Source organism: Myotis yumanensis, unplaced genomic scaffold (genome assembly GCF_028538775.1).
Source record: "Myotis yumanensis isolate MYYU_CA2020_CCGP unplaced genomic scaffold, mMyoYum1.0.hap1 SCAF_5, whole genome shotgun sequence".
Taxonomy (NCBI): domain Eukaryota; kingdom Metazoa; phylum Chordata; class Mammalia; order Chiroptera; family Vespertilionidae; genus Myotis; species Myotis yumanensis.
This window is the reverse complement of record NW_027223756.1, coordinates 57,224,513-57,242,351: the sequence shown is the minus strand read 5'-3', so window position 1 is coordinate 57,242,351 and position 17,839 is coordinate 57,224,513. Positions and strand designations below refer to the sequence as shown.

The 17,839-nt window shown below is 38.7% G+C and overlaps 2 protein-coding genes across 10 annotated transcripts in view; both read right to left on the bottom strand.

Moving 5' to 3' along the window:
- Positions 1–808, bottom strand: part of MND1 (meiotic nuclear divisions 1) — a 95,291-nt gene extending 94,483 nt beyond the window's left edge. For both annotated transcript variants that reach the window (XM_070415339.1, XM_070415338.1), the window contains exon 1: positions 777–808. In XM_070415339.1, the coding sequence (XP_070271440.1) occupies positions 777–779 (3 nt within the window). In that variant the 5' untranslated portion in view covers positions 780–808. The remainder of the gene's footprint in view (positions 1–776) is intronic.
- Positions 809–1,096: 288 nt separating this feature from the next.
- The window catches only part of TRIM2 (tripartite motif containing 2), a 125,027-nt gene continuing 108,284 nt past the window's right edge, over positions 1,097–17,839 (bottom strand). For all 8 annotated transcript variants that reach the window (XM_070415337.1, XM_070415336.1, XM_070415332.1 and 5 more), the window contains exons 9-12: positions 15,637–15,805; positions 14,465–14,535; positions 11,276–11,416; positions 1,097–5,529 (exon numbers count right to left, since the gene is read on the bottom strand). In XM_070415337.1, the coding sequence (XP_070271438.1) occupies positions 5,377–5,529; positions 11,276–11,416; positions 14,465–14,535; positions 15,637–15,805 (534 nt within the window). In that variant the 3' untranslated portion in view covers positions 1,097–5,376. The remainder of the gene's footprint in view (positions 5,530–11,275; positions 11,417–14,464; positions 14,536–15,636; positions 15,806–17,839) is intronic.

The window sequence follows — 17,839 nt, the reverse complement described above, 5'->3', positions numbered from 1 at the left end:
GTCTCGGGTTCCCCTAAGGCAGCGGTTCTCAACCTGTGGGTCGCGACCCTTTTGGGGGTTGAACGACCCTTTCACAGGGGTCGCCTAAGACCATCGGAAAACACATATATAATTACATATTGTTTTTGTGATTAATCACTATGCTTTAATTATGTTCAATTTGTAACAATGAAAATACATCCTGCAGATCAGATATTTACATGATGATTCATAACAGTAGCAAAATTACAGTTATGAAGTAGCAACAAAAATAATTTTATGGTTGGGGGTCACAACACGAGGAACTGTATTAAAGGGTCGCGGCATTAGGAAGGTTGAGAACCACTGCCCTAAGGGGCTGCACGTAGGGGCCGGCAGGCGGGGAGAGGGGCACCGGTTCGGAAGTGACTCCAGGTCCCGGGGGCAGAGGGTTTGCGATGCTCGGGTCACGCTCCCGAACGCCCCGGGAGACAGCCGCCGGCCGCGGGGTGCAGCGGGGCGGGGTGCAGCGGGGTGGGCTGCAGCGGGGTGGGCTGCAGGCGGGCGTCCGCGGCCCCGGGGCGCAGGGGGCGGGGGTCCCGGCGCTGCGCCCCGGCCTCCGGCTCCCGCGGCGGAGGCAGGTGGGCGGCCTGCGCTCAGGGCCGCGTCGGGCCGGAAAGGGCGGGGGGACCAGGTGTCGACCTAGCGGCCCCTCCGCGGGAGGCGCAGGGCGGAGCACCCGCCCCCGAAGCCCAGGGGGCCTCCCGCAGCCGGAGGCCGGGGTGGAAGGGGCCCCCGGAGCCGGCCTCCGGTCTTACCATGGCGCAGCCCGGCGTCTTCCGGGGGCGGCGGGGCCGGCGCTGGAGGCGAGGGGCGGGGCAAGCCCAGGAGGGTTTGATTTTGGCGCCAACCCCGCCCCGGGGGCGGAGCGACGGAAGGGAAGCGGTGGGCGTGACCGGCCTTCGCCCCGAAGGCGCGCAGCGACCCCTGGCGGCCGGGCTGGGGCGGGCCCTTCTCACTAGACTAGTATCAGGTGTTCGGTGGCGGGAGGGCTACCTTCCACAAATTCTAGAACATCCCTTCGCTGCCCTACCTTAGAAAAGAGACTATGTTAAATAAACAAACATTCACCCTCAAAACGGAGAAAACAAGCTTTATTATAATGATTTGAGATTTTTTTTGTGCATGGTAAAGATAATACGCATGAATCTTGTTTCTCCTATGTTTCAAGACAGAATTAAAGTTCTATTGTACACTAAAAGCATCCAAAATACTGTGGTACGTATGCAGCTACGAACATACAAACACTCCGATGCACAGCGTTTATTCTTTTCTTTAAATAGGCAGTCAGCATTTTGATTCATAAAAGAACAAATGAGCATACATCAAACAGAATCAACATCAGAGAGCAGGAGGCTCAGTGTTCTATACACAGAACGTATGAAACAGACCTATACAGATGGAATGTACAAAATTTAAAACGAAAAAAAGGAAGGAAAAAAATCTGTTTACTCATACATAGGATTGAAAGGCCAGACTTGAAAACGATATAAAGAATTATATTACAAGAATACACTCTTGTTAATGACAAAACATTCCGAGTCACAAAGCAAAAGCATTGCGTTTAAGGCTGTGCTGCTTTCAAAGGTTAATGGAAATGCTGTACATTCATTGGAACAACATAGCCAATTTATCAATCGGTTTTAGAATATTAATAGCTTTCATACGTTCTCCACAAACCAACCACACGATCACTGCCACACAATTCATCTTGGGAAAGTTTAAGGTTAACACCATGATTTGTAGCTTACTGTCATTTAAAACAAAACAAAAAAATTATTTATTTATACCAAACAAATCTTTAATGGGCACTTAGTTCCTTTATGGCAATACTAGATTCCTAGTTATCAAAAATATTAAAGTAATTGTAAATTTTAAAACCCTGCAACGTTTAGAGAATGCAACAGTATTACAACTTAGATCATGTTTGCAGCAAATAGCTTTAGTTTTACCCTACCTGGAAAGGTCTTTTTAAAAATTGTTAAACTAAAAATACTCCTTCCTTTTCACGAGCTGGTGAATAGAGAGGATACTGTAGAGTCCAAATGTACAAAAAGGTTTTTCCCATTTGAAGCAATCTACAGATGACCTGACGTGTATTTGGCATTCCCTCCAATTAACTCAGTAGGCACTGCCAAAGCGTTTGTGTGAACCCCTTAATGTTAAGGATCCACAGTCACTTGCTAGTGTACTGCTATTCCAGTTAATTCCATGTTAGGACATACCCTGTATATTTAGTAGTAGAAGCAAGTGTGTTCTAGTTTCATGGACCTGTAGTATTTATTTGCCTCAAATCTAGTCAAGGGATAAATGAAAATAAGGAAACTTGGGGACTTGTTTCGTTACTGGAGATGAACGTTTGATCAAAATACTAAGTACCACTAAGAAATGGCAAAGTCATAAAGGCTTTTTATTCATGTGTTTCTGAATGGTCAAGTGATCTTTACCACCCGTGTCCAGCAGGGGAGGTCTGTATTGGGAAGAAATGCATTGTCACTGACCTTTACATTCTAACTGGCAATATTTGACCATAGTGCCCAGGGGAAATTTGAAGGGATAATTTTTCAGTGCTACTTATCATGAATGTATGACAGGTTCTGTACACTTGACAAAGAGAAATCAAGCAATAATGGTAGCCCAGAAGAAAGTCACTTAACTTTTAAATTTCCTTCTCAGTTTACCAGAAACCATTTTCCACAGAATGTGACAAAATTTCACTTAAATCTTGTCTATTTGTATCTTAGCAGCACTTTGCCCCCTAAAATATGCTTACCAAGAAATACAGTAAATGCACATATGTATCCAAATATGAAATGTTATTTATAATTTAACATATAGGATTACATATTTTTTTGGGGGGGGGGAATATAGTGTTTCCTGGAGTGCATGTGTTTTAGTAACAGATAAACAGGTCTGAATCAAAGTACCTTTTCTTCCATTCCAGTTTGCGCCAATAGTCATATGTAAAAAAAAAAAAAAAAAAATTAGCTTTGTCTTCAATCTACTAATTGAGATATCCAGCATGATACTGTATGATAGCTGCTCAATTTCTAAATTCACACATATAATTTAAATTTTGTGCAAAAAAACCCCAAAACAAACCAATCTTTAAGTAAACTAGTCTTAATATCAATAGCCTGTGACTGGATCTAAATAGGAAGCCATTCTTTACTTGTGGAAATAAACTAAAATGATTTTAACCAATTTTTAAAAGGTTTCTTTTAAATAGTCTAGGAGCTATCAGAAGTCTAGCTTATCTTTTATGCAGAATATTAATAAAGAGCAAAATGAAATTCCCTCCTTAGAGTGTAAGTTCCAAGGGGGCAGGAATTTTGTCTGTTTCCTCCATCACTAAGTCCCCAGTGCCAAGAACAGCCTGGCTTCTAGTAGGCACTCATTAAATATGAATATTTAAATTCAAAGACTTATTTCAACTCTGTTAGGAAACAGTGTCTTAACATTCTAAAAATGTTACTAAATTTTATAATTTTATCACAACCTCAATATTTTGAAAACTCTACCTAACTAAAGATGTACTAAATCTAAATGTAAATCTTTCTGAAAAAAATTTTTTTCAGAGGTGGATTTGGGCATAAATTTGATAGACAATTGGAAGTAGTTAGATTTCCCTTCTAAATTTAAAAAAATTCCTATATAAGAGAGGGGCTGAATTATAAATTAAAAAGCAATAAACATCACATTCATATAATTATACATATGGGAAATGTTTTCTTATAGTACAGTTCTAAGGTGCTTTCAGTGAAAAAGATCCCAAAGTCATTAACGAAAATGCCAAACATGACATCCTATTTGGTAGAACTGAGTAGAAAATTAAACAGTGAAAATAAACCACATCTTATTTTACAGTACCAATGACAGATTAATAACCAGCTAAATTATTCTTACTTTTTCTCAAAATGCATTTATACTTCTTTTAAATGTAATTCAAGTTTAACTTTTCTCTTTTGACCTGTTTTTGTTTTTTTTTGAAAGACCAGAAGGTCATTTTGTGATGCAACGTCAGCCGATACCATCATTCCTGGAAAATGGCAAAGATTAAATCTGCTTTAGGGCTTGTTCTACTAGGACTGGACGGCTTGAAGCTGCTCCGTAAAAGGAATGTGCTGAAGAAAGGCTGGACGCTGCTTCTGTCTTTCAGAGGGCTGCCTATTTCAATACACCAAAGATTCAGCTATCTATATAGATATATATGATACATTCTACCTTACCCTAATCATGTATACATAGTCCTTTAATGCCTCTACTATTCATTAGACAATGATAAATAACCATAACATGCCCTTACCTGTAACGCTTTCACAACTTTGGTAACACTTGCTTTCTAAGGGGAAACCATTACTCAGTCACATGCCTTTGGCTGACACCATCTGTCCTCCGAGGGGCTACTTATGGCTCTCTGTCCTAGGATACTGGTGTCCTACTACATGTGCTGACATTTTGCAGGAGGTAAAGCTTTCGCTTTCATGAAGTGGAAGAGGAGAGACACATGTGAGAACATGGCACATAAAACATGACTAACTTTTTCTTGATGACATCCAGTGCATTGATCTGGAGTTGGGCTGTTGGCTTACCAACAGGTAGCATTACTATTAGAATATGCTTTTCAAAGCATTAGGAGTTTCAGGTTTCCCTGAAAAAATGTACTTTGTTTTTCAATACAAGGTGACTAGGAGAAAGAAGGTGAAAAGAACCCAAAAATGGATCTTTGATCTAACCCAGGAAGGATAGAAAGTTCGCATTTATTTTTAAGTGCTCAACTCAGAGGCCTGCTAATCACAGATGAGAGGATTTTTGCAAGACGGTCTTTTTTTTTTTCTCTAAAGTAATTTATATGTAGTTACTGATAGCCAAAAAAGTCACAAGAGTAATACCAAGTGTAAAAGTGAGGTTAGAAGATCCCCCAGGCCTTGTGACCGAGGTTAAAGTATATAACCACAACAGATTTTGTTTTTGTTTTGTTCTGTTTTGTTTTTGGAAGCTCTGTGCAAAGGCTACCGTTCACAGGCTTAACAAATATCTTTAAATCTCCCAGGTATTTTTTTTAACGCTTATTTGATTTGCACAATTGGTTTAACTACATACATCCCTGTCCTATAAGCCATAGTTCACAGGTGTAAAACTTTGCGGTTTTTATAGATTCTTTTTAACCCTAAAGGTCAATTACAGAAATCAAATATGCAGTTTTTAAGGAAATTGTTACATTCAGAAATAACCTTGGAAAATTCACCAATGATTCCTTCTAGCATGAAAAGTCTAGTATAATCTGGTCCCGCGGCGAGAAATCCATTCCAGTTTATAGTGCAAGACCTTTGCCAGGGGCCGTCCAGCTGCCCGCCGTTACTGTAAGTACCGGTAGACCTTGAAACAGTGGTTCCCAGAGTCTGCAACCACAACATGGCCATCTGAAGTCAGGGCCAGGCCTTGGGGACCATAGAGCGGGTCAGCAGATGTGTTAATGTAGGACAGAAATGATCCACTTCCATCAAAAACCTGTCAAAAAAGGACAGAGTGTTACAGGAAAAGTTACAGTAATATGGTGAGAAATAGGAGTTTACTAACGTTTGTAAAAGCATGTGCATCTAGGTTTGTTTAGGTCGCTATCAAATATACAATACCTCCCCACCCTCCACTTACCTTGCTTTTTCTCCTCACACTGAGATTCACTGACAAAGAACATGCCATTGGCCACCAGATCATACTTATGTTCTTACAGTGGTCAGATTGGAGGGGAATGCCCTGGATCAGCGGTCGCCAACCGGTGGTCCGTGGACCACTGGTGGTCCATGAGGTCCAAAGGTTGGCGACCACTGCCCTGGATGGTGCTTAAAAAATGAATCAGTCTTATTTCTCACTCAAACCCTCACATTTCCCCCTTCTAGCCTTATATCCCTCTTTTATCCACAATCATAAGTGAGAAAAATAAGCCACTCGATCACATAAGAATGGTCCTGAGTCATAATATGCGATGAGAAATAGAGATTATTTTTTTTCTTTTCAGAAAAGAATAAAGTATAATAAATCAACATGTACATGGTTCAACATGTACATTTAGATAGGAGGTGGTCTTTTGTTCTGTAAGCTTCTGCTATGATGACATAAAAAGATCAGGAACACTTCTTCGCAAGGCCCACTCTGGTTTCTTTGGGCCATTGTGTTTGGCCCATCAGATGTTCCGAAAGGCAGTGTAACCAGGCAGGTGCTACGAGGGTCACAACACAGCTCATCATATGTGGACCTACACAGAAGTGCTTTGTGACTTGGTTCCCTGTTGGTTTCTGGCTTAACATCAGACATAGAAAGCCTCTTTTAAATGTAGATGCCCACTGGGATAATTAAGCAAAACAAATATATTTCAGAAATGAAAGTATTTAGTGTTACATTTATAGTCTCAACCCTTTTTCTGAGAAGTAGATTCATATAACAGATTTAAATTGCTGACCATTGCTGTCCTCAGAGGCATCTGAGTGCTACTAGGTTTAACCAGTGCACTCTGGGTTCTCAAGTGCATTGCACAGGGCCACATTGGCAAAGATGAATAGCCCCGTCTGTAAATGCATGTTTAGATCCATGCAGGTGTCTACACGAAGAAAAGAAGTCTTCTTCAGTTTGAGAATTTAACAGCTTTATTCTTAATTTAGAAAAAAGTCAAAAAAAATTTTTTTGTATCATAGACCCCTTTGGCAGTCTGACGACGACTGTATAGTCTCAAAATAGTGTTTTAGTGTTATTTTTTTCCAGAATGTGAGCAGTTTTATAATTTTTTTATACCCAAAGTGCCAAATGCCATTCATGATATTATTATTCTGAAATCATGAAAATATATTTAAATTCTTCTTCTTTTAAATTTGTTTTTGTTAACTTCCAATTTTGAAATAATCATAGATGCATAGAAAGCCACCAAGATAGTCAAGAGGGAGCCTGTGTACCCTTCCCCCAATTTCCCCCAATGGCAAACTGACATTGGGATGTATGTGTATAGTTGTATATCATTTTATCACAATTATAGATTCATATTACCACCACCACAATCATCACACAGAACTATTCCATCCTCACAAAGACCTCCCTCATGCTGCCTCTTCACAGTCTCACATACTGCCCTTCGCCCACCATCTCTAACTTTTGTCAACCACTAATCTGCCTTCCTTCTCTGTGATTTTAACATTTCAAGAAGGGTACAGAAAGGGAATCATACAGTATGTGATCTTTTGACAGGGGCTTTTTCCACTCAGCACAATGCCCCTAAGATGCATCTAAGCAGTTGAGCACATCATTAGTCTCTTCCTTTTCACTGCTGAGTAATATTCCATAGTACGGACATACCAGTTTGTTTAGCCATTAACCTGTCAACAAACATCTTGGTTATTTTCAGTTTTGGACTATACCCAAGTTTCTATGAATGGCAATGTACACATCTTTGTATGGACATGCATTCTCATTTTTCTGGGATAAATGCCCAGGGATGCAACTGCTGGGTTGTATGGTAAATATATTTTCAATATTTTAAAGAAACTGTCAAACGATTTTAAAGACTGCCTGGCATTATACATTCCTACTCGCAATGTCGAAGAGATCTAGTTTCTCTGCATACTTGCCAGCATTAGGCATTGTCAATATTTTTTATTTTAGCTATCTAAAATATGTGTAGTAATATCTCATCATGTCTTAATTTGCACTCCCTTCATGTCTAGTGATATGGAACATCTTTTCATGGGTATGTCCTCTTCAGTGAAATTTCTCTCCATGTCTTTTGCCCATTTTCTAGTGGGATTATTTGGTTCCTTTACTGTTAAATTCTGAGAATCTTTATACATATATTCTAGGTATAAATCCTTTGTCATATATGAAATTTATAAATATTTTCTTCTAGTCTATTGCTTATCTTTTTATCCTGTTAACAGAATCTTTCAGAGGGCAAAAGTTTTTAATTTTGATGAAGTCCAATTTATTTTTCTTTTCTTTTATGGATTTTCAAATACTGAAAGAGTCATACACCCTTGGAATAAACACCATTTAGTCATGGAGAGATTTTTTTTTTAAGACACTTGTTTTTTTTTAAATTAATTAATTTATTATGTGTTAATTTATTTCAGAGAGGAAGGGAGAGGGAGAGATAGAAACATCAATGATGAGAGAGAATCATTGATCGGTTGCCTCCTGCACGCCCCCTACTGGGGATCGAGCTCACAACCCGGGCATGTGCCCTTAACTGGAATTGAACCAAGGACCTTTCTTGCTCTATCTGCTGAGCCAAACCAGCTAGGGTGAGAGATTTTTATTTGTGGCTGAAATCTATTTGATAATATTTTGTTAAGTATTTTTGCATCTATATTCATGAGGAATGTGGTCTGTAGTTTTCTTTTTGGTGCTGTCTTAGCCTGGTTTTGGGATCGGGGCATGAGAAACTAAGCTGGAAAGTGAACTGTAAAGTGTTCCTATGTCTTCTATTTTTTGAAAGAAATTGTGTAGAACTGATGCTAAACCTTCTTCAAATATTTGGTAGCATTCTCAAGTGAAACCATCTGAGTCTGGAGATTTATTTTGGGGGAGTTTTAAAATTATGAGCTAAATTTCCTTAATCATTATAGGGCTATTCAAATCATTTATTTTATATTGGGTGAGTTGTGGAGTTTGTACTTTTTGAGGAGTTGGTCCATTTCATTTAAGTTGTCAAATTGATGCGTATGGAGTTGTTCCTAGAATTTCCTTACTATCCTTTTGAAGTCTGCAGAGTCTATATGATAGTAGTTTGTCTCTTTTCTCCCTTTCTTTGTCAGTCTTGCTAGAGGCTTGTCAATTCTATTGATCTTTCCAAAGAACCAACTTTATTGTTTTTCTATCTTGAATTTCATCGATCTGATCTGATCTTCACTGTTGCCTTCCTTCTGCTTGCTTTCAGTTTGCTTTGCTCCTTTCTCTCTAGCTTCTTGAGGTGGGCGCTTAGATCGGTGGTCAGCAAACTCATTAGTCAACAGAGCCAAATATCAACAGTACAATGATTGAAATTTCTTTTGAGAGCCAAATTTTTTTAACTTAAACTATATAGGTAGGTACATTGTTATTAACTTAATTAGGGTACTTCTATGCTGGCCTTTGCTAAAAACGTCCTCAATCTGATTGAGGTACATTTGCTGAGGTCGACCTCTTCCAACTCTCCCATCCACACTCGTCTTGTATACTTGTTTTGTCTATCTCCTTTCGTTCATCCTCTCTATATGTCCAAACCATCTCAACATACCTTTCTCGGTCCTTGACACTACATCTTCTTTCACTCCACAACGTTCCATAAAATTAACTTAATAAACTTTACTTAAAGTTTTAAGTCAACTTCGCACTGTATGTGCGCGTGCGCATGTGGTATTTTGTGGAAGAGCCACACTCAAGGGGCCAAAGAGCCGCATGTGGCTCTCGAGCCATGGTTTGCCGACCACTAGCTTAGATGATTGATTTTCAACTTTTCCTCTTTGCTAATGAAAGCATTTAGTGCTATTAATTTCCCTCTCAGGTAGAGTGGTGGTTTCCAGGGCTGGGGGGTGAGGGAAATGGGGAGCAGTTGGTCAAAGGGTACAAACTTCCAGTTAGAAGATAAGTAAGTTCTGGGGATCTAATGCACAGGACGGTGATAACAGTCAATACTGTGTTATGCACTTGAAAGCTGCCAAGAGAGCAGACCTAAATGTTCTCACCACAAAAAAGAAATGGTAATGATGTTGATCCTGTTATAATAACCTGGCTGTTAGTAACAGGAAAGGAGTAAAGGGAGGACGAGATAATATAGCATTCCATTTATACAGCTTTGCTAATTTAACACTCGGCACGTGAGTGTTCCCAGGTGATCGCTGGGGAAAGGGACTGGACAAAGGCAGTTTAGACACATGCCCAATAAGGTCTGAGTGACATGGGAAGGTGCTTACCTGTCTGTCAATCATACCTGGGAACAAGTAATTGGCCAGAATAGGCATGGCCACTGCAAGGGCTTGAAACTGAATATTTAAACTTCTGAACAAAGAGAGTTCTCGCCTTTTGGCTCTTGGCCTCTCCCTTGCTGCTTGCACTTGACCCCTGTTGCAGGGGGCGTGCTCCCCTGCATTCATCCACAGAATGGCCTAAATGGACTTTAATTAGCCTGAATGTTGAGTGGACCCGGCTGCAACATGGAAAGGAAGCTCTGGACATGGCTTTGCTGAACCCACAGCTGCTCCTCTTTTAGGACTGGTTTAAGGGAAATAGGACATTGGAAACTGAGAAATATTTCTCTAAACAAATAAAGTCTTCTACCTCATTCTCCCACGGGGAATTCTGAAAGCGCTCATTTCAGCGGTGCCCCAAGAACCCCACCAGCAATGGAGGAATCCCATTCATGTACTCCTCCGATAGCAATGTGACTGTGACATGATCATGTCATGTAATGCTATGGTGGCAACCATTTTACAATATATAGGAGTATTAAATCAACAATTGTACACTAACTAACACAATGTTATATGTCAATCTCCACAAAGCTTGGGGGAAATTTCGCTTTCAGCACTGTTTTAGCTGCATGCCACAAAATATGATATGCTATATTTGCATTTTCATTCAGTCAGTATATTTTAAAATTTTCCTTCAGATTTCCTCTTTGGTTCAGGTTATTTAGCAAAAGATTAAAGAAAATATGTGGTATTATGAAGGGAAACAATCATATTAAAATATAATAAAAATATTACAAAATTTTAATTATAGTAATATGTGTGCTTTTTAAACTAATACATTAAATAACAAGAAATAATGATGGGCCTACTAATAACTACAATTTTGAATGAGCATAAATGATAATTCAAGATGTCTGCAATTGTAACAAGAAAATTTCTGTGATTTCTCTTGGTGACAAAGTTATAGATATTACAAAAACTATTGCCTATATTCATAATGAAAGTAAATGATAATTTTTAATTAGAAGTTAGTAAAAACAATAATATAATATTTTTGCTCAAAAGACCTCATGAATTCTACCCACAAACTCTCTGGGGGTCTGTGGGATACGTGTTAAAAACACCTGATTTAGAGGGTTTCACTCTGGTAATATGTTGACATTTTTTGTCTCCATCTTCCTTAGTCTGGCATTTCTTGTGAGATTATCTATGGTCTTATGACCTAACCAATGAGAGTGAAAAACATCAAGGTCTGGGTACAGTTAATCCTCCACTTTTAACAAATACCAATCACTCAACACAAATAAATCAGCACTTTAATCTACCTGGATCCTGCTGTTTCCCCAGTCGGCTACAATGATGTTTCCATTTGAATCCACAGCTACCCCCGTTGGAGCATTAAACTGTCCATTTCCTTCTCCATTTGAGCCAAACTTCAACATGAATTCTCCTTCCTGATTAAACACCTGTATAAATATTTTAAAATTATTTCATTTCAAATGAAAATAGTTGAGCCAACATTATGGATTTTAAAATATCTATCTGAGCAGGTTATTTATAACAAGACCTATAATTTAAGACATTCTTTTAAAAAAGTCTACAAACTAGACTCCCACTGCACTTGTGGTTTCCCAATTTACTGTATAAATCTGATTTATCATTTGTTAAATCAGTTCTTTTTTTCTAGCTTTTATCTGGTTATTGAATACTTCCGTGAAAAATACTTCCATTATAAACTATAAAATATATACAAATATAAGGCAGTACGAGAAAGGAGAGCTATAATTTTCAACAATATTATTCTTTCTGCCTTTAAATAAATAGCTACATTTTAAGAATAAGCATTGTATTTCTAACAGGATAGATGATGATTCAAAGTTGGGTCAGAAAGTAGGAGCTTTTTGTTAGGCCAGATGCTCAGAATTTATTACCATTTTACTAAGTCAACGTAACAAGAAAGAATAGGCTGGATTTCACAATTATAACAGGGAAAATTGTGTGAGAGTGAGTGAGTGAGTGAGTGTGTGTGTGCGTGTGTGTGAGAGAGAGAGAGAGAGAGCAGAAGGTGAGAAATAAAAAAGGGCTTTTTAATATATTTTTTTTCAGAATATATTTTAGCTAAATTAGAGAGTTTATAGGACCCTGAAACTACTGAGAGAAGGGAGGCTGACAGAATTGGGAATTAAACAGAACTCTTAAGCAAATTCTCTCATCTGATATGGGCAAGCAATGGGTTGTTGTGGTTAATTAAACATTCTTATTACTAGAGTGTGACTGTATAAATATCAAATACAGATTGCTGATTTTGAGAGAATATGTGTTTAATGATAAGGCTATTGTAAGCATAATTTTATCTTGATGATTCAGAAGATACTTAATGGTTTTGAAATGTCTCCAGGATATTATTATTTTTTTAAAAAAAAAATATATGTCTTTATTGATATCAGAGAGGAAAGGAGAGAGAGAAACATCAATGATGAGAGAGAATCATGGATTGGCTGCCTCCTGCACGCCCCCTACTGGGGATTGAGCCTGAAACCAGGGCATGTGCCCTGACCAGGAATCGAACCATGACCTCCTTGTTCCTAGGTCAATGCTCAACCACTGAGGCAAGGATATTATTTTAAGCTTTCATTATTATGCAGTCTACCAGTGTGGAAATACTCATTAACAATCCAAAGGTATTACCCACAAGGCACCAAGAGAGTAAGGGTTCCTGAAATATGAAACTGAGGAAGTTCACTACATCTAAGAGCAGATCTAATTTGAGGAAGATCTCAGGACCTCTTAGAGATTCTCCTTTCGCCATCTCTGTGACCAGGAAATGGCTCTCTTTTACATACCTACCTTGAGAAAGTGAGATACTTCCATCTCTAAAGTCTAAACTTACTTTAACATTTGAAAAAAAAAAGTCTTGACCACTTCCTGAATTAATTGCTTGCCAAGTAAGCAAGTTACCTCTTTGGTTCTTTGAAAAGGACACAAACAAGAACTAGCTTTTACTAAGAAACCATGTTTTAAATGTCTCTCCTGACTCTTTTTATCTCCTTTCACATAAAGCATTCCAGCTTTAAAGACCAATGGAAGTGTTAGTGTGCTCATAAGAATGCAACTTGCCAAAACCGGTTTGGCTCAGTGGATAGAGTGTCGGCCTGCAGACTGAAAGGTCCTGGGTTCGATTCCGGTCAAGGGCTTGTACCTGGGTTGCGGGCACATCCCCAGTGGGAGATGTGCAGGAGGCAGCTAATCGATGTTTCTCTCTCATCGATGTTTCTAACTCTCTATCTCTCTCCCTTTCTCTCTGTAAAAAAATCAATAAAATATATATATTTTTTAAAAAAAGAATGCAACTTATTATTCTCTGCTCTCTCTTAGGTCCTACAAATAATCTTTTGTTGGCCTGTTTGCATCATCTCTGAGTCAGAATGTTTTCCTTGGCATACTCCAAATGGCTCAGGTACTTCTGCTTTGTCTTGGAATGATAGAGAATGCCAAATCTAGTCTTACTTGTTTTGCCACCAAAAGAAAATATATAATGAAGACAGGTAAAGAATGAACCAGACCACTTGTTAGCCCTGACCTATAGGTATAATTTTTACATTTATCAAGAGATGTGACCTGAATTCAGAACTATTGCTAACTGCTCTGTGCTATATGGGAAACAAACAAACAAAAAACTCCAGCTATCCATAAAAGCTACATGGCAACAGCTATCAAAGAGAAGAGATAAAAAGAGAGAGCCCAGGCCCGACTGATCAGTGTGGCTCAGTGGTTGAGTGTGGACCTGTGAATCAGGAGGTCACAGTTCGACTCCCAGTCAGGGTACATGCCCAGGTTGTAGGCTCAGTCCCCAGTGGGGGGCGTGCAGGAAGTGATACACTCTCATCATTGATGTTTCTATCTCTTTCTCCCTCTCCCTTCCTCTCTGAAATCAATAAAAAAATATTTTTTTTAAAAAAAAGAAGAAAGATGTACTATACTATTTGGGGAACAGGAGTGGGCAATGTTTTCTTTGGAACATCAGTTGTGTGAAAGCATTCTAAGAAGCATGAAACATGCTATATGAATGTACGCTAAGGCTATTTCCCTCCCAAAATCTTTTGTTGTGGCAGAGTTCTAATATCTAATTTTGTTTGAAAGGCCTTATGATGCAGAAAATAGAAAAAGTGGTTTTGTTTTAATTATTGAATAGCCATGAAATGTTAAGTTTCAGAAAGTTCTGCCTCTTGAAGTTCAAGCAATTGCTTTTTCAAATTTAATTTCCAAGTTGACTCCATGTACATAATTTCAAATTAAGAAACTTATTGCCACCATATTTTGTTCAATTTTCTGTCTCTCCAAAGTGTATATGTCCAAATTAAAACCTGCATCTTTAAGGAGAAGCAAAAATCTGCTCTTCTAGGTTAACTCCTTTGGGTCCTGTGTACATATGTGAGCATTACATTATTTTCTCCCAGACGAATTTCTCAATCAAAGCAGTTAAAAGGTAACAACAATTGATATGTTTATAGTACCTTGACAGAATGGTTATGGAAATCTGTAACAATAATTTCATTATTGCTATTTACAGCTGCAAAATGGGGACCTGCAATAAAGATGAAAAAAATATGAGATGACCATAACAACAAAAAATGATTATGACAACATAGCAGTTGTGAAACAATATATTACTTAGTTACTTAAGAAAGAACAAAGACGGGGAGCCTCAGTCCTTGAAAGATAATTCAGCCAGACCTCTGGCTCCAGATAACATGAAATCTCTATCACTCTACACCTGTGACTGTCTACTCTGACTCCTTCCAGATTCAGCTAAGAGTTCGCAGCCCTAATGAGAAGGGATGAGCAATAAGCATCAGAATTCATTCTCCGAACCACCATCTGAACGTCACAGCTGCCAGCTTGCCTGAGCACGTATTAGTCATTTTAGGGTCTTCTATTCCCGCTGAGGAAAGGCATGGTAACTCTCAGCTTGGAGAAAAAAAGACTCCAACATATAAGATTTTTTATAAAGTAGAGCAGAAAACCCACATTCTATGATTTTGGGTGACATTCAGACTCTGGCAGAACTGGAGACAAAGCATAAAGAAAGATTATGCAAATTAAGGTTAAGTGCCAAAAACATCCTTGCAAGAAGGAAATTTGGCAAACTGCTTTCAGCCTCTTCTCGCAGATAAGAAAAACTAAAGTAAGCTTGGGCCTGCAAAGTGGTGAGCCAAAGAGAGAAATTAAAGAGACTGCCATTCCCATACGAGGCAAATGCTCTGGACACCTGCTCTGTCATCATCACCTTTTAACAAGATGGAAAAATTCTCATTCTGTGGCTCTTTAAATAAAGCTACAGCTAGGTGGAGACAGGAGTGACTCCACTGTTCCTAAATACATTCTTATTTAAAAATATTTTATTGTAAAATATATATTTTATTTACTACTAACAGTCGAAGATTAGACTTCTGAATTGTGAAGTGCCACCAGTCAAAACCACGCATGGATGACAGTTCAACTTACTGTGGGGGGCCTCAGTGAGAAGCATCGAACCATGCTTTTTTGCTTAGATTTCATCCCCAGTATCTTTCCAAAAGCCAGAAAACATACTGGGGGTGAGGCGTCCTCAACATGCTCCGACATCATGCAAATGTGGGCAGAAGCGGCATAAAAAAGGGGGTTTACATATTACCGTCGAGTGTACCTGCAAACTGCCTGTCCCCATTGCCTCGGCTACCAAACCTGGTGACTATCTTCCCGTTTGGCTGGAAGATAAACACGCAGCACGCCTTGTTATCCACCACGATGATGTGGCCGTTGCGGTCCACAGACACCCCTTTGGGCCCCATCAGCTTCCCCGATCCGATTTTTGTCTGTGGGAAGCAAGTACAGCGGAGAAGATGAACACACTATACAGAACACGAAGGCAGACATTTTTCCTAGTAAACCTTCACCTGAATGTTCAGGCAGCGGACCCAGCGACTCATGTCACAATGATCTCTGTCCTGGGAAGTTGCCTTTGTCACATCTATTATCTGCTATTGATATTTATTTGAAATCCTTGTTTTTTAAAAAGGGGATCACCACCAAAAACATTCTGGAATCACCTTAACTGGGGGTCACAGTTCGCTTCTAAAGAGGCAGTGTGGCACCCTGGCCGGTTTGGCCTATTTTACAAGTTTCACCTTAAACTCAACCAATGTAAAACCAAACTTATCTTCTTCATTTCCACCATTAAAAAAATGAAAAGAAACCCCAATCTAGCACTTGCTGATTTTCTAATTCCTTTGACACCACAGTTCATCCAGTTAACCAGGATCAAAATTTCACAGCAAAATTCATTCATTCTTTCATCAATTTTTTAAAAAATATATTTTATCGATTTTTCACAGTGAGGAAGAGAGAGGGATAGAGAGTTAGAAACATCGATGAGAGAGAAACATCGATCAGCTGCCTCCTGCACACCCCCCACTGGGGACATGCCCGCAACCAAGGTACATGCCCTTGACCGGAATCGAACCTGGGACCTTTCAGTCCACAGGCCGACGCTCTATCCACTGAGCCAAACTGGTCAGGGCTCTTTCATCAGTTTGAACCTCAGTTTTCTCATCTGTAAAATGGCAACTATGTTATCTACTTCCTGGGTCATGCAGATTCTGAAGGGTAAAGGACAATGTCAACCACAGCATATGGCATAAGGATAATCTTCTCCCTCATCCTACTCAGCTGGTATCATAGCCGACCCACAGGATTATCTTCTTTCCTAACAGACATGAAGATATGGGCAAAGAAAGAGTATGAAAAGAAGGATTGGGACTTTCCCATAGCAGGGGTTCAGACTTTGTATAACCTTTAATCCTTGGAAATTTATAAATGACTGAGATTCAGAACTGATCTCTTTAGAAAAAGAAACAATGGCATTCTGGCAAGAGAATGTCATATAAATTTGATTCTGATTCTGCATTTAGCCCAAAGATCAAAGACACGATAACAAAATAGCTTATAAAGAAATTGTGTACTTTCTTTCATGTATGAATAGAAGATATGTCAGTAGAGATCAAAAGAGAGAAGACTCTGATTATTAAAACAAGAATATTATTAGCACCTAACGTTATAAACACTAGTTGTTACTTAGAATGACCCAGGCATATAATAATACCAAGTGGATGATAATTTTGCCACTTAAAAACAGAAAGTAAAGGATTACTGCCATACTATCATGTAGTTAAGAACTAGTTAGTGCAGATCTAAAAGAAAAAACTTAAATGTTGAACCAAAACCTCTTTTCCTTCCACTTCCCTTCAATCCTAGTTTAGCTGTATTAGATTCTACCAAGTGAAATAAGAATTACAGAATTTGACCTGACAATGTGTCTCCCATCTTAAACAGAATAGTAAGTAAAGATGTTTTAGATCTATTGTAAACAAAATGGGTTGGGGATGGTATGTTGAAATGACACCATGTCCATTCCCAAATCCTCTAGGGGGCATGAGTGTTCTTCAGTGTTTATCCTAATTATTATCAATAGTATTCCAACCATGAGAATCCAATTCTTCCAGGAGAGTGTCTATTGCATATAGAATATTGAACCACTGAGTAAAAAAAATGTTTAATTCAGGAAACCCTTCTCTCTTCTGTTTCAATGTTTTAATATAGTAGATGTAAAATATTCGAATATAATTTATATAAAACTCCTATTTCAATACCTATCTTAGTGTATTTAATTCTGAATTTTAAAAGATTCATAAATTTTAAAAAATTTATGGATTTGCTAGAGTTTGAAAAAAAAAACTATGGGTTGTCTCCAAACTAGATAGATATTTTCAAGAAGTCACTGAATAGCTTTTATTCTATTGTCATATTTGGTTATGGCATACTACAAATACAATTATGAAAACACAAAAGGA